General features: G+C 39.7%; 1 protein-coding gene across 1 annotated transcript; it reads left to right on the top strand.

Moving 5' to 3' along the window:
* The first annotated feature begins 12,385 nt into the window (after positions 1-12,385).
* LOC147334673 (ladderlectin-like) lies at positions 12,386-14,721 on the top strand. Its single transcript, XM_086274375.1, has 6 exons — positions 12,386-12,441; positions 12,522-12,599; positions 12,871-12,977; positions 13,703-13,837; positions 14,110-14,221; positions 14,366-14,721. The coding sequence occupies exons 2-6, from the start codon at positions 12,539-12,541 to the stop codon at positions 14,446-14,448; spliced, it is 498 nt and encodes a 165-aa protein (XP_086130501.1). The 5' UTR covers positions 12,386-12,441; positions 12,522-12,538; the 3' UTR covers positions 14,449-14,721.
* The last annotated feature ends 268 nt before the right edge of the window (positions 14,722-14,989 follow it).

Below are 14,989 nucleotides of genomic sequence, written 5' to 3'. Positions count from 1 at the left end.
CTGGTCTGTGAGTATCTGTGTTTTTGTGTAACATTATGTAAGCTTTCAGTTCAGTTTTTAAACACTCACTGATTAGATTAACTCACTGATAGATTAACCCACGTATAAATCTGCTTGAAACTACACCAATTTCTCTTGAAATTACTTTAATCTTTTTAATCCGATGCTATTTGCTTCTGCATCCTGTTTCTGCTTTTGATGGCATGAGCACACACGAGCATACAATTAGACACACACACACACACAAAACACACACATGATGAGGTCTCTCTTTAAATAAGTCTCCCCTCCTTTGCTTCCCTCTTCCCAAAATTTTAATTTCACCTAATAGTGCTAAATTTCAGAAATAACTAAATATTTTGCTAAAGCTTTTGTACATTGTCATACTTGTTAAGATACAACCTTGCACCCTTTTCACAAACCTCTAAACACAAACTGAACTTTTTTTCACAAAACCTCTGCAAATACATAATAAAACCATGTTAGGTTACTTTTATAACAACTTCTGGGTAAAAGCCGTAGGTTATTAGTTTAAATGTTGGTTTAAAAGTCGTGACTCAAGAGTTGGGTTGGCGATGTGCTGGGTTCTTTAATTAACTCCCTGGCTTGAATAATTCTATTGGGTCATAGGTTCGCTAGCTTTGATCAAATATTGGGCCAAAATTTTACCCAATTGTTTGTGTAGAAGATACGCTTCAGAAGAAGCCACATTATTCTTCTGAAATGCATTTTCAACTAGACTGTGACCTGATCAGATATCACTGATTTCTCCTCTACTATGAAATAAAACATGGTAAGCAAAAAGTGAATTCCAACACTCTAAAAATCACTGGGTTATTTTTGATAATTACACTTTACTGGTTTATTCTAGAACTTTGATTAAAGGCCTTTTTACAGACAACAGCTAGCTTGTGATGAAGAAAGATAAAGTTATTTCTACTTAAAAATGCTCGATAATGTCTTTTAAACTTATTATTTGAAATGAGGCTGAGGTTGCTCTGTTTGACAAATTATTTAGAGATTACTACATCTAGAAAATATTTTGGTTTTGCATCTTTTGTTGAATAGATGAATCTCAGGACATGAATCAAATATGACCAAATTAACGAGGGCTCATTTAGCTATGATGGAAGCATAAAATGTTGCTCATTAAGGTGTATGAAATGATCTGAGAGGGAGAGTCCCTCTTGCCACTTGTAATGTTGGGTTGTGTTCAGTGGTTGAGAATAGTCGGTAGAAACCTTAGCAGGATAGTAGGAAGGATACACGATCATACTGGTACTGGGAATTCCACAGCGTATCCTTTAGTGCACATTCTCTTCATCAACCACACAAGGCCTTGCAGGAGGTCTCCTCTCTTCAGGAACTTACTCTGCAGGAGGGGGAGCTACAAGAGAGGTGGAGGAAGATCTCAGCCTGGGCGTCTATAGAGATTGAAAATGTGACGTCACTCAGGGGTAAAACCGCAAAGAATTCTGGGAACTCGTGGCAAGAGGTACTAGCGCACGCAGGCTTTCAATTGAAATCAGTTATACAGCGATAAAAAGAAACACAAAAAATGGCAAGAAGCTGTTGTGTTATTAACTGCAATAGCCGGTCGCATGACAGCCACGGGAAGCCGACGGGTAAAGAGATCGGTTGTTATCGGATTACGTCGTTGAAGAGAAATTGTTCGAGCCATGTTTCCGAAGTAACAAAGAGGCGACTGGATTGCAGCCATTCAAAGACCAAATATAACGTCCCAGAACACTCCAGCTCACAGGTTAGTCTGCTCCAAGCATTTCCACAAAGGTCAGTCTGCTGTTGTAGTTAATACATCATTTTCATAACATAATTGGTGATATAGGTTACAAGCAAGTCTGGCGCTGAACAGAAATTGTCGCGCTATGCTCCTTTATTTATTGTGCATAAATAGTAAATTGTCCTGACAGAATATTGTGTTTCGCTTCTGTTATTATGGTACACTGACAAAAACATATACTTTTATTCACAGGATAAAACTAGTTTTTTGTATCACTAATTGCCCAGTACGATTACAGCATACAATATTATTGTCACTGCTACATTTCTGTGATGCTACCAGAAATTATTTCCACTACTAATTAATTACCGTTGAGCTCAAAGTTCCCATTATTAAACGGTTAACGAATGTGTATTTATGAAGACGATTTGTGAGACTGGTAAACTTATGATACGTACGATGGTCTTTCATTCTACACGGTGCATTTCAAGGTCCTGTACCCATCTGTCGGTAAACTGTACCTGGGCTTGTTGCGGTGACCTGAAGTTACTAAACTTCACGAGTGTATGCACTCACTCCAAGAACCGTATAATTATAAATATGAGCATGGTGAAGTTGGGCAGCACGCTAACGTATTTTGTCCCTCTGTGTGCTCGTAAGGATTTAACACTTTCACTGGTTTGATTTTTTTCCTCGTATCTTTTCTTTGACTTTTCATCATGTCTGTCTTTGTATGGACCGGCATTGTTCTCCTTCGTTTTGTACATACCTTTTTGGGGGGCAAAGAAAAAGCAAGAATTTATTGGAACCGAAGAATGAATGCTTTGCAGTGCTGCAAATGCTTGCATTTGATGCGGTACTTGGATTGTTTTGCCACGAGTTACCGGCATGCACGTGGTCTGTCAATCTCTATTGTCTTGTGTAGTCTGGAAGATGAGTGGATGACGGGGTGGGTGCAGTTTTCTCTGTGGTGGGGTCGGGTGGGCTGTCCTGGGCTCTGCAAGGCCAGGCGGCGCTGCTGAACTAGGGCCCCCCTTTCCCTGGCGGGTTGCCAGGGAGGTAAGGAAGGGAGGAGTCACTTGCCCCTCCCTTCCTTACCTCCCCATCTCCAGCTGCCTCCCTCTTCCCGCTCCACCACAATCACCCACACATGCAGGGCCTTGGGGTAAAGTTGTGTCACCAGGGTGCAGGGGAGGCATCCCCCCTTCTGGCTGCCGGTGCCTCAATTTTATCCCACAACTTAGACATTCACCTTACTCACACTCGCATTACACATATGTAACCACGGTAACTTCTGACCCCACTTCCGCCAGTCCCTTTATTGTGGCGGGAATGAACCCTGCATAAGTTCCGGGTCAATCAGCTGCATTGTTCCCTGCTCCTCTGGCTGTTGTTGTCCCTGTGGTTGGCGTACTTGTCAGATATCGACAAACACTACAGACCAGTTGACAGTGTGCAATAACCTGGCCGATTCATTCATCTTTACACTACCTCAAAATCGAGTCAACGGTGAGTTAGTCGTTTGTTTTGTTTTGTCACAATTAATGAAAATGCGGAGCCGGTAATACGCCGGCAAGCTAATGCTAGGCTAGCGACAGTAAGTGCAATTACTAGTTTTATTTATTGAATATTGTTGTTTTTGTTTATTCCATTATGGCCGAATGTTGACTTAACGTATCTAGAGTTGAAGGAGTGATTTGAATTTTCTAGTTTTGTCCGTTTTGGATGTTTTTTGTTACTTTTCTGATGAAATGCCAAAACGGCCTATGAGATTTTGCATAGAGTTAAATTCCATTGAGATTATTGAATCTGTTGCGCAACACCTGTGATTAAATGAGTTTTGTAAATATATTTGATTAACTTTGGATAATGTTTATTAGCTTTATTGCTGATATACTTTGACCCATGAGAATGGTTTTCTATAATAGTATTTTGAATGAAATTCATTATAAGAGATGATGGTTTATTGATTGTTGTATGAAACATGGCATTAATTAGTTGTCTTTGTTATTTATGGATTTATGTATTTATTTTGTCACAGCAGTAGAATGCTGTTTCATTTTCTTCAGTGAATGATAATTTATGTTTTTGACCTTGTTTAGGTCAGGTTTTTTTTTCTTCCGCGATCAGCGCGTGATGGCGAGCCACCCGACCACCGCTACGTTGCGGTAGGAATCGTAAACCTATGGACTGAATTAAACTGTTGACACATGACCTATCACAGGTCTATGGAACTAAACTAAATCTCATACTGGACTACACCTCATCCCACCTCCTTTTGGAACCTAATAAGCTGTTTTGTATTGTCAACATTATTTTTGTTTGTGATATATATGCATATTTTTTAATTTTTTTGTACATCTGTCTATACATTTCTCATAACAAACATAATATATATATTTTGAGCTCTAATTTGCTTTCCTGTGTTTTATTCACACACTCAGGCTCCATAGTCGAAACTAATTCTGATAGCTCATTGTCTATGAAGCTGCAGTACGGCGCCCTGGTCCTTTAACCGCGTTACACATACATATAGGATCTTGGGGGTGGGCACACTACACGGTACCCAAAAGACCATCAGGGTGTACAACCTCACTCCTGGCGTCGTTGCCCACCTCTCAATTTTAAATACATGTAGACATTGAGGGCTATCAGGACGGGCTATGCGCTTACCTGCTGCTCTCTGGCAGGTAGCTTCATACCCTCCTGGGTTTTAAATGCACCTTAGAACACACATGCATCAACACTACATATGAGCGGGCGGAGGGAGGTTTGGAGTCTTCACACACCCCCGTTCTCGACGGCCTGTTGGAGCAGGGGGACTAGGAGGAGGAGATGGCCGCCCGATCGGGGTCTGGAAAGTGGGGCCTCACTGCTGCTGCCGAGCTGGGGCGGTCTGCTTCTCTCCACCCCCGTTGTGGGGAACAAAGACCAAACGGCTTAATTTATTAAAACAAGGAGAAAACGATCACCTCTTCACTGGGGTGAAGAATTGGGCCGCTACGGCGTGGAGGTACAAGAATCAATCAATTTACACATCATATTCATATGAGTACGGTCCTATTAACCTTCATGCTATACAGCAGCGGTCCCCAACCTTGTTGCGCCACAGACCGGTTTATGTTAGACACGGACCGGCCTTTAAGATAAATACAACCACATAAAATGATCCGACCAAGACAAAAACTGTGGTATTTTGTAAATATAATAATAAACGTGAATGTAACGTTATTAGCAGCGTTCTCCTGAAAATGTGCCAACACTTAGAGCAACATCCTCCTCTCTGCCGCTTAATGCTCTCTGGTCGCTATGGTAACGTAAATATTTCTTTCAAAATAAGACACACAACTACAACACGGGAAAGACCCAGGGAAACAGAGTTAACGATAAAAACCCCGAAAACCATAAATTTCACAGCGGCGCCTCAACTTTCATGGCCCGGTACCAAACGACTCACGAACCGCTGCTGTACAGAACCTGTGATGTCCAGACGGTGTTCCTCTGGTTTTCTGCTGTGAACACTTTTGGGTTTAGGGATTAACATAGTTGCCATGGTTTCCTTTCTTCTCTTATTTGTTGTGTATGATCAGGACAATTCTGGAGAAGATGGGCCTGCAGGTGAAAGTCACCCCCTTGCAGGCCAGAAGACATGAGATAACTTCAAAGAATACAAAGTATGTATGTGTGTTATCAAGAAGATATTTCTTAAGAACACAAGTTAATAAATGTGCAATTACTAAGAGTTGTTGTGGTGTTTTTATTTGCCTGCTGTCATTTTTGATTTCCTCTGCCTTTAGGATTGCAAGTATCCAGGCTCAGGAGAGGGGGTCAGTGGGAAGCCCACTGCTGCTACTTGGCCCTGGTTTGCCCTCATGGATGAGGTGATAGGACAGATGCTTTCCATTAAGCCTCCTGTCCTAATGTCCTCTCTCCCTGAGGAAACTCCAGGGCCAAGCGCAGCAGTGGGTGACCAAAACGACAGCAATGACGAAGCAAGTCAGCCACCTATGACAGGGAGAAGGAGGAAAAGAGACCGGGATGATGAGCTGCTAGACCTCATCAGAGAGGACATGAGGCAGCAAAGAGAGGCTGAGGAGAGGAGAGCAGGGAGAGGATGGACACACTGTGTTCACTTCTAGAAAGATTAGTTCCCAAATGAGTTGATTCAAGCAAACAGTAATTGTCACTGAACTCAATTTGATTTACAGGCATTTTTAACATGTATGAACATAACGCTAACTTTGAACAATATTACATGGATATTTATTTGATAGCAATAAAGTAAATAACAGTAACAATTAACCAGACAAGGGAAACAACAATCCTCATACCAGGTATGCAGGAACTTCACTGTGACATGTGTACATCCTAACACCTAAAAGAAATGGGATGAGGGCAGGCAAAAGGTGACTTGGAGAAATTCCGCTGTGGCTGCTCCTGCTGTGGTATGAAAATGACGACTGCTCCAGTCTGTACCACAGGAGAGAATGGAAGTGTGGTTGGATGATGATGGCGAGGGTTGCATTTCTTCTTTAAAGGTGGATCGAACGACTTGGAAATGAACCTTGGCAAAACATACTGCTGACGTCGAGAGCACCAAGTGGCGAGGGCCTCCAGGAGAGCAGCTGAATCCTCCTTCCCTGGGCCGCCCATGCCAAACAGTTCAAAACAAAAAGTGGCTCTCAGAGCTGTTACTATTGTTCTTAATCCGTTAATGTCCAGAAAGGTTATGGTGAAGGTAGGGGATGACAAGAAGTTGTCTAGAAACACTACCTCTGGAAGCCTCTTGTACAGGGAGTGCAGAATTATTAGGCAAGTTGTATTTTTGAGGAATAATTTTATTATTGAACAACAACCATGTTCCCAATGAACCCAAAAAACTCATTAATATCAAAGCTGAATGTTTTTGGAAGTAGTTTTTAGTTTGTTTTTAGTTTTAGCTATTTTAGGGGGATATCTGTGTGTGCAGGTGACTATTACTGTGCATAATTATTAGGCAACTTAACAAAAAACAAATATATACCCATTTCAATTATTTATTTTTACCAGTGAAACCAATATAACATCTCCACATTCACAAATATACATTTCTGACATTCAAAAACAAATCAGCGACCAATATAGCCACCTTTCTTTGCAAGGACACTCAAAAGCCTGCCATCCATGGATTCTGTCAGTGTTTTGATCTGTTCACCATCAACATTGCGTGCAGCAGCAACCACAGCCTCCCAGACACTGTTCAGAGAGGTGTACTGTTTTCCCTCCTTGTAAATCTCACATTTGATGATGGACCACAGGTTCTCAATGGGGTTCAGATCAGGTGAACAAGGTGGCCATGTCATTAGTTTTTCTTCTTTCATACCCTTTCTTGCCAGCCACGCTGTGGAGTACTTGGACGCGTGTGATGGAGCATTGTCCTGCATGAAAATCATGTTTTTCTTGAAGGATGCAGACTTCTTCCTGTACCACTGCTTGAAGAAGGTGTCTTCCAGAAACTGGCAGTAGGACTGGGAGTTGAGCTTGACTCCATCCTCAACCCGAAAAGGCCCCACAAGCTCATCTTTGATGATACCAGCCCAAACCAGTACTCCACCTCCACCTTGCTGGCGTCTGAGTCGGACTGGAGCTCTCTGCCCTTTACCAATCCAGCCACAGGCCCATCCATCTGGCCCATCAAGACTCACTCTCATTTCATCAGTCCATAAAACCTTAGAAAAATCCGTCTTAAGATATTTCTTGGCCCAGTCTTGACGTTTCAGCTTGTGTGTCTTGTTCAGTGGTGGTCGTCTTTCAGCCTTTCTTACCTTGGCCATGTCTCTGAGTATTGCACACCTTGTGCTTTTGGGCACTCCAGTGATGTTGCAGCTCTGAAATATGGCCAAACTGGTGGCAAGTGGCATCTTGGCAGCTGCACGCTTGACTTTTCTCAGTTCATGGGCAGTTATTTTGCGCCTTGGTTTTTCCACACGCTTCTGGCGACCCTGTTGACTATTTTGAATGAAACGCTTGATTGTTCGATGATCACGCTTCAGAAGCTTTGCAATTTTGAGACTGCTGCATCCCTCTGCAAGATATCTCACTATTTTTGACTTTTCTGAGCCTGTCAAGTCCTTCTTTTGACCCATTTTCCCAAAGGAAAGGAAGTTGCCTAATAATTATGCACACCTGATATAGGGTGTTGATGTCATTAGACCACACCCCTTCTCATTGCAGAGTTGCACATCACCTAATATGCTTAATTGGTAGTAGGCTTTCGAGCCTATACAGCTTGGAGTAAGACAACATGCATGAAGAGGATGATGTGGACAAAATACTCATTTGCCTAATAATTCTGCACTCCCTGTAGTTATCCACAGCGTGAATTATGCGCCAGCAATAATTCCACAGCTGTGCGAGGTACTTTCCCTCTGAGGCAAAAGGTGAGTCCGCTGGATCCATCTTGTGGTCGCGTCGTTCTGTCAGGGCTCTGTGTGCGGGCAGGCGGAGAGGAGGATCCAAACGCAGGACTCTGACACTAACTTGAAACTCAAAAACCTCAGCTTTATTGCTGGTACGAAAACAAAACATGAAGTGAACACGGAATATGGAGAACAGAAACACACAGGCATAATCTGATGGTACGACACAACACCAAGCATGGGAAAACACAGGGCTTAAATACACAGGGTAGTAATGAGGGAATGGGCAACAGAAGGGAGACACAGCTGGGGGAGATCAGGGCTAACGAGACGGGGGAGCTAAGCTGCACACTCTAACATAAGACAAAGACTTTCACAATAAGACAGGAAGTCAAAGGAGCTTGCAAAGAAAAGCGTCTGGACTTCTTTAAGTTACTTGAAGACGTTTCACCTCTCATCCGAGAAGTTTCTTCAGTTCTAAGGTCAAATGGTGCAGAGTCCCAGATATAAACCTAGTGGGAGTAACCCCCCACAGAGGGACAAAAGGACACCCTGATGATCCTCTAATCGCCTGAGCCAAGGTGTGAAACTGGGTGTGAGTCACAATCAGCCAGAGTTTCGGGTGAGTTCATTGTGAAACCTGGCCCCACCTTATCATGCGAATTCCTGAGATCAGATGGCCCAGGCTGTGAGTGGGCGTTAAGGCGTCTGGGAAGGGATCTCAAAACTGGATTATAGATGGCAGAGAGTTGGTGTCGTAAACCCCCGCCTCTGTTCAAAGATGGTCGCTCACAGTGGACATAGATGGCTTCTTTCACTCCTCTTTAAAACCATCTGTCCTCCCTGTCCAAAATGTGAACATTGGCATCCTCGAAAGAGTGTCCTTTATCCTTAAGATGCAGATGGACAGCTGAGTCATGTCCTGTGGAGGTGGCTCTTCTGTGTTGTGCCATGCACTTGTGAAGTGGCTGTTTGGTCTCTCCAATGTAGAGGTCTGAGCATTCTGCACTGCACTGTACAGCAAACACCACATTGTTAAGTCTGTGTTTTGGCGTTTTGTCTTTCGGGTGAACCAGTTTTTGTCTGAGCGTGTTGCTGGGTCTGAAATGCACCGGGATGTCATGCTTGGAGAAAACTCTCCTGAGTTTCTCTGATACACCGGCTACATAGGGGATGACAATGTTGTTGCGTCTGTCCTTCTTATCCTCCCTGGCTTGTGTCTGGTCTTCTTTTCTGTGCCTCTTTGCTGACTTTAATAAGAACGCCCATTTAGGATAGCTGCACGTTTTGAGTGCTTCTTTTACATGTATGTGTTCCTTCTTTTTTCCTTCAGGCTTAGAGGGAACATGTTCTGCCCGGTGGTGTAGGGTCCTAATTACTCCAAGTTTGTGTTCCAGAGGGTGATGGGAGTCAAAGAGGAGGTACTGGTCTGTGGGTGTGGGCTTCCGGTAAACTTTTCTTTGCAAGCTCCTTTGACTACGATGACCTGGATGACTGAGAACCTTCATAGACAATAAGACAGGAAACAAGAATTACTAAACTAGATGCAGACATGACACTGAGAGACAGACTAGACACTGAACAGAAACTGCAACACACATGAGAACCCAAAACCTAAGAACTGATCCCTAACCAAGAATAACAGAAACAGATCTATAATGATAATAATAAACAAAGCACCAGAACATCAGAAAACAATCCATAATGAAAAAAATAAACCAAAACATAAACTCAAAATACTGGGTCCAACGGACCCAGAAACGTGACAAGTTGGTTTTGCTCTTTAGTTTGATGTTGATGAATTATGGGTCCTGTAAACATCACATTATAAATCTTCAGTGTAAGAGCATTAGCCTAGTAGATTACAGCAGACATTTGAAATTGGCCTTATTCACTAACTGTGCACTATTTGACATGTCCATTCAGTCTTGCCAAAATCTAAGTGTGCTCTGGCTGTCCAAGATTAACTCTCAAAATGAATGCTTAGTGCTTTCTTTCATGATAAGTTCTGTAAGAATATATGATTGCAGTAGAAAGTAGGAATTACCGTAAAAATCATAATTAGAACAATGATTACTTGTTTTATTTTTTTCTTGTTCAATGCACTAATACATGAATATTCTTTAAAAAATAATACGTTTAGAAATGTCATGATCTTTTTTATTTCATTTCTTGACTTGAAAATTCAACTAACTCTTGTGTACTTATTTCCACAAATCTATAGTCCTATATTCATAATAAATTGAATTTAGGTTTATGCATTAAATGTGTTTTCATTACAGTTAACCCAAAATGTTTGTATTCCAACACTAACCTTAAAAAGAGACCAATAAGATGGTCATTTATTATTTGGTATAACTGAAGTAATTAAATGCTAAGGGATAAGATAAAATGGATAATAAGATAAAAGGAATAAAACTTTATTTTGGTAATCATCACCCTCACGTTGTTCTGAACCTGTTTCTTTGTTCTGTTGAACACAAAAGAAGATATTTTCAAGAATGTTGGTAACCAGTTTCTTGTCCCTACTGACTTCCATAGTATTGTTATTTTACACTATGTCCATACTATGTCAATGGGGACCAGCAACTGTTTGGTTATCAACATTATTTTATGTTAACCTTTCCAAAATGGACTTTCCTGTTGCATCATTTTTTGACAATTTTTAGGCTTTTCCCAAAAATCATTGGTTTTCTTCAAACTACGTGACATCCATAATTTCCTAACATTACGTAGTCCATATATATCCAATATGATTTTACACCCTCAATAAATACAAAGTATGACCTAGTAACAGAAAAAAAAAAAATCTGATATTTCAATAAGGAACAGTCAGCATTTCACAAACATTACACTTGTTTTGAGAGAGTGAAAGCTATCACAAAAGGACAGAAGCTGTAGCTGCCTAGTGAAACTTTTTTCTGCTCTCCATTATTTATGGAAGCATCACTTCATTCATTATTGCAGACAAAACAAAAAAAAGAGACAAATCAAATAAAACTTGAAAATGCTACAAACAAAAATAAGCATAAGAAAACTGTAAAAAAAAAAAGACCCTGTTGAATTTTAGTGGTATTTGATGAGGGTGTTGACTGAGCATCCACCCATCTCTAAAAAAACAACAGTTTCATGTGTGACTGATGGTGCCAACAGTGTTTTTTTAATGGGAGTTGGTACAGTAGCACATGAGGAAGTGAGGCTGATACAGTGACTTTGTAAACACTCTCACATTACAGCAAATATTATAATGATACTTCTCTCATGACAACTTGCCATCTAGAACTAACTATTTTCCCATAAGGGGGAAGATGGTCTCCAGAGCTGGCACATTCATGACCTTTCTCTTTATGGTGTAAACTGTAGTAGGATAAATGATACATTTTCTCACAATCAGCTTCTTGTATGGACTTACAAATATTTACAAATACAAACACGTTTTCAGTTTTTGCAGTTGATGTTAAAATCATTCAATCCAAGCTGTAACTTGCTTGGTGCATCACAATGACCAAGCCATGTTATGCTATGTGTAAATGATGCTTTTCTTTGAGTTGCTGCAATGAAACTTTGTCAAATCAAATCGTATCAAATCTGATTTGCTTTCAAAGTGTTCGTTTCCTTTTTTTAAACTGTCTATTTTATGGCTATTCTTTATTGATCTGTTACTCATTTTAGGTATTTTGTTTTTTATAGAAATACTCCGAAATCATCATGAAGCACTTGGGTGTGACACTGAGACCAGTGGAGAAACATACATGGGAACAAGACTGATGGGGAGATAGAAAGAGAACACCGAATGCAGAGACAAGACTAAATGGAAAGGATAAGGCTGACTAAACATGGGGCATGGAAACTCCCCTGTTCCGTGCTCCATGATAACAGAAACCTACAGACTAGAAAACAAAACTAAGAAGACATAAGAAAACAAATATAAACAGAGGGATCACAACTGTAAACCAAAACGAGGAACAGAACCTTAACCATAGAACAATAACAACCCAGAATCAAAAGTCCAGACACATTTACACTGGGCCAAAGACCCAGGAGCGTGACATCTTTGTTGACCAGCAGTCAATAAATGAAATTAAACATCCATGAAATTCAAGCTGGGTGGAGAGAATTGCGTAAGGTTGGTAAAGACAGGGGTAGTGAAGCATGGAATCAAAACATACTTAAGTATTTTTAGTGCATCTCTTCCTGGTATAGAAATGTAAATATAAGAAAGTGTATATAAGTGTTCATCACCAGATGAGGGGTGAAGCTACAGGCTGACACTTGAAAGAGGAGAAGACATTCTACAGACAGGTATGTTACAAATATGCTGAGGATCTTCTATCCTTTCTTTATCAAACTGCTAATCACTTTTGTTAATGTGTTTCTTACAGAGACACTAAATATCATCATGAAGCTGCTGACTGCATCTGCACTTCTCTGTGCAATGATGGCTCTGACCGCTGCTCAGGGTAAGTATAAAAGTATATAACTAGTATCATACTGAATGTTGTGCATGTCAATGGGCTATACAGCTGTCCAAATAATAAGATCTATTTTTAAATACATGTTTTTAAAAATAGAAATCTAAAGGAAGAAAATGACACATTTTCCAGTTGAAATTTGTTGAAAAGTAAAACTATTGTCAATAAAACACAAGTTAATGACCATGATTATAATTATTCCAGCAAAGGGGGAATTGAGTCAGCATTTTGTCACACAATATGTTTGCTTTGTCTTTAGATGAGTGCTATGTTCCCAAGAAGCCCTCATGTCCCGCTGGTTGGACTGAGTACAACAAGAAATGTTACTTCTATGTTTCTACACCCTTACCCTGGGGTGATGCTCAGGTAATAGCATCAGTACTCACCAGTTACTGTGACTGTGTTTCTTTGATTCTTTAATATTTGGATAAGACCTTATAATAATATTTTTTTAATATTATATTAAACATTTTTATATTGACAATTATTAAAATGTTATCAAAGCCAATGTACTGTTAAAATTTGTCTAAAATTATGATAGTATGTATTGATCATTGTTAATGTTATCATTTATTGAATTTTAATAATGCTATCATTTATTCTAATATGTATGTATGGCATATATGGCTTTACTTTTTAACAAGTAAACAGTAACAATATATTAGTAAACAAGAAATGCAAACAAAGAAGCAAACACACTAAAGGCTCCAGTTTCGCGTTCCTACAATTTATGCCATGGATAAATCACCTGTCAATTTATGCTTCGATTAACACCAGCTGTACTGTGAAATATGCATCCAAGCTTAAGCCACCAACATTAACTGCATGAAATAATTCTGAATGATAAATGATTGTAAATGTATTAATCATTAGTCCTTTCAATATAATAATTATTAAAAAACGTTACTTTTTATTACTTGTTGAATTGTAAGCTATTAATACAAGGTCAGATAATTAAAATCAATAATTTTGTCAGTCAATGTAAATATTTCTTAGTATGTTTTATTATTATTTGTATGTTTGTGGTGGTGTAATCATGAAGGTTGTTTTATAAATCTTCTGTAACTCTTCTGTCTTTTTGTTTACTGTAGAGAAACTGTCAGTCCATGAGTGCAAACCTTGCATCTGTACAGAGCCTTGGGGAATACCAGCTGATTCAGAGGGTGATATCTGATGGGAGTAGAGCTAATGGACGAACATGGATTGGTGGTTCTGATGGTCAACAGGTATGCCAGTCTGCCAGTTAAAACATAAATCTATCCATTGGATATTTTACTTATTTTTCACTGTTATCTTTTTTTCATTGCCATATAATTCCATATACCTTGTTTCATATATTTGATATCTTCAGTTTCCATCTACAATGTCGGTAGTAGTGAAAGTAAAGACAAACCAATAAATGAGAAGGTGTGTCCAAACTTGGTAGTCGATGTATAATGTTAAAGTGTAGTTTCGTTAAAAAACGATTTCTTATTTTTAACTTTTTTCTGTTCTGTAGGAGGGTTATTGGTTTTGGATCGATGGAACACGTTTCCAATACACAAACTGGTGTCGGGGGGAGCCTAACAACGCGGGGGGCAGCGAGCATTGCATGGAAATGAATTTTTCAGGTATAAAATTGTAAATAATATATACAAGTGCTATTGTCATTATACATAAAACCAAAAAAAACCAAAACATTTTTCTCATATATTCTATATTTTTGTGTTCATGCAACAAAAATTTCGGTTAAAGTTGATTTTTGGTGCTTACAGGAGACCTGTGTATGAATGATCAGTCTTGCCAGTCCCGAATCCCTTCTGTCTGCATTACGAATAAGTCATACTTCCTGGGCTGACATGAAGGCACGTCATCTGAAAAAGAAAGAAATCTTCTCATATATCACTCAAAATATCTGTTTTCACATCTTTACCTTTTTCTTTTGCTGTAACGATGCATAAGGAATGAAGCGACAAGTGACATAAAATAGTGTGATTGTGTCTTTTAAAAGAAGCAATTGAAATGTGTAATGGAAAGAATGCTTTTAGCAAAAACTTAAAAACAAAACTTTTTTTCTCTTCTGCATCATTAAACTATTAAGCATTGAATCAAACTGGTCTGTGAGTATCTGTGTTTTTGTGTAACATTATGTAAGCTTTCTCTGCTGACCTCAGGTGAATGTGTTACACCCTGAAAAGGGGCTGAAAAAAAAAAAAAATCTGTCTGGTTAGTATCTGAGGTTTTGTGTCCCGATGTACCGTTCTGAGCAGCCTGTTGCAACTCAAAAATTTTGTCTTTCAAAATCAGTAGCTCAGACATTCCCTCATCTTCAAGCTCATCCAGCTCCTCTCTTTCTAAGTGATGTATTATATAGGAAATGAGAGAGGAACGACTTTTAC

The sequence above is a fragment of the Aulonocara sp. 'chitande type north' Nkhata Bay genome, linkage group LG3 (genome assembly GCF_057382095.1).
Source record: "Aulonocara sp. 'chitande type north' Nkhata Bay isolate Kocher_YH1m ecotype deep benthic linkage group LG3, A_spYH_male_GT1.1, whole genome shotgun sequence".
NCBI classification, from domain to species: Eukaryota; Metazoa; Chordata; class Actinopteri; order Cichliformes; family Cichlidae; genus Aulonocara; species Aulonocara sp. 'chitande type north' Nkhata Bay.
Note: the sequence above shows the minus strand (reverse complement) of the source record. Positions and strands in the feature narration are given on the sequence as shown.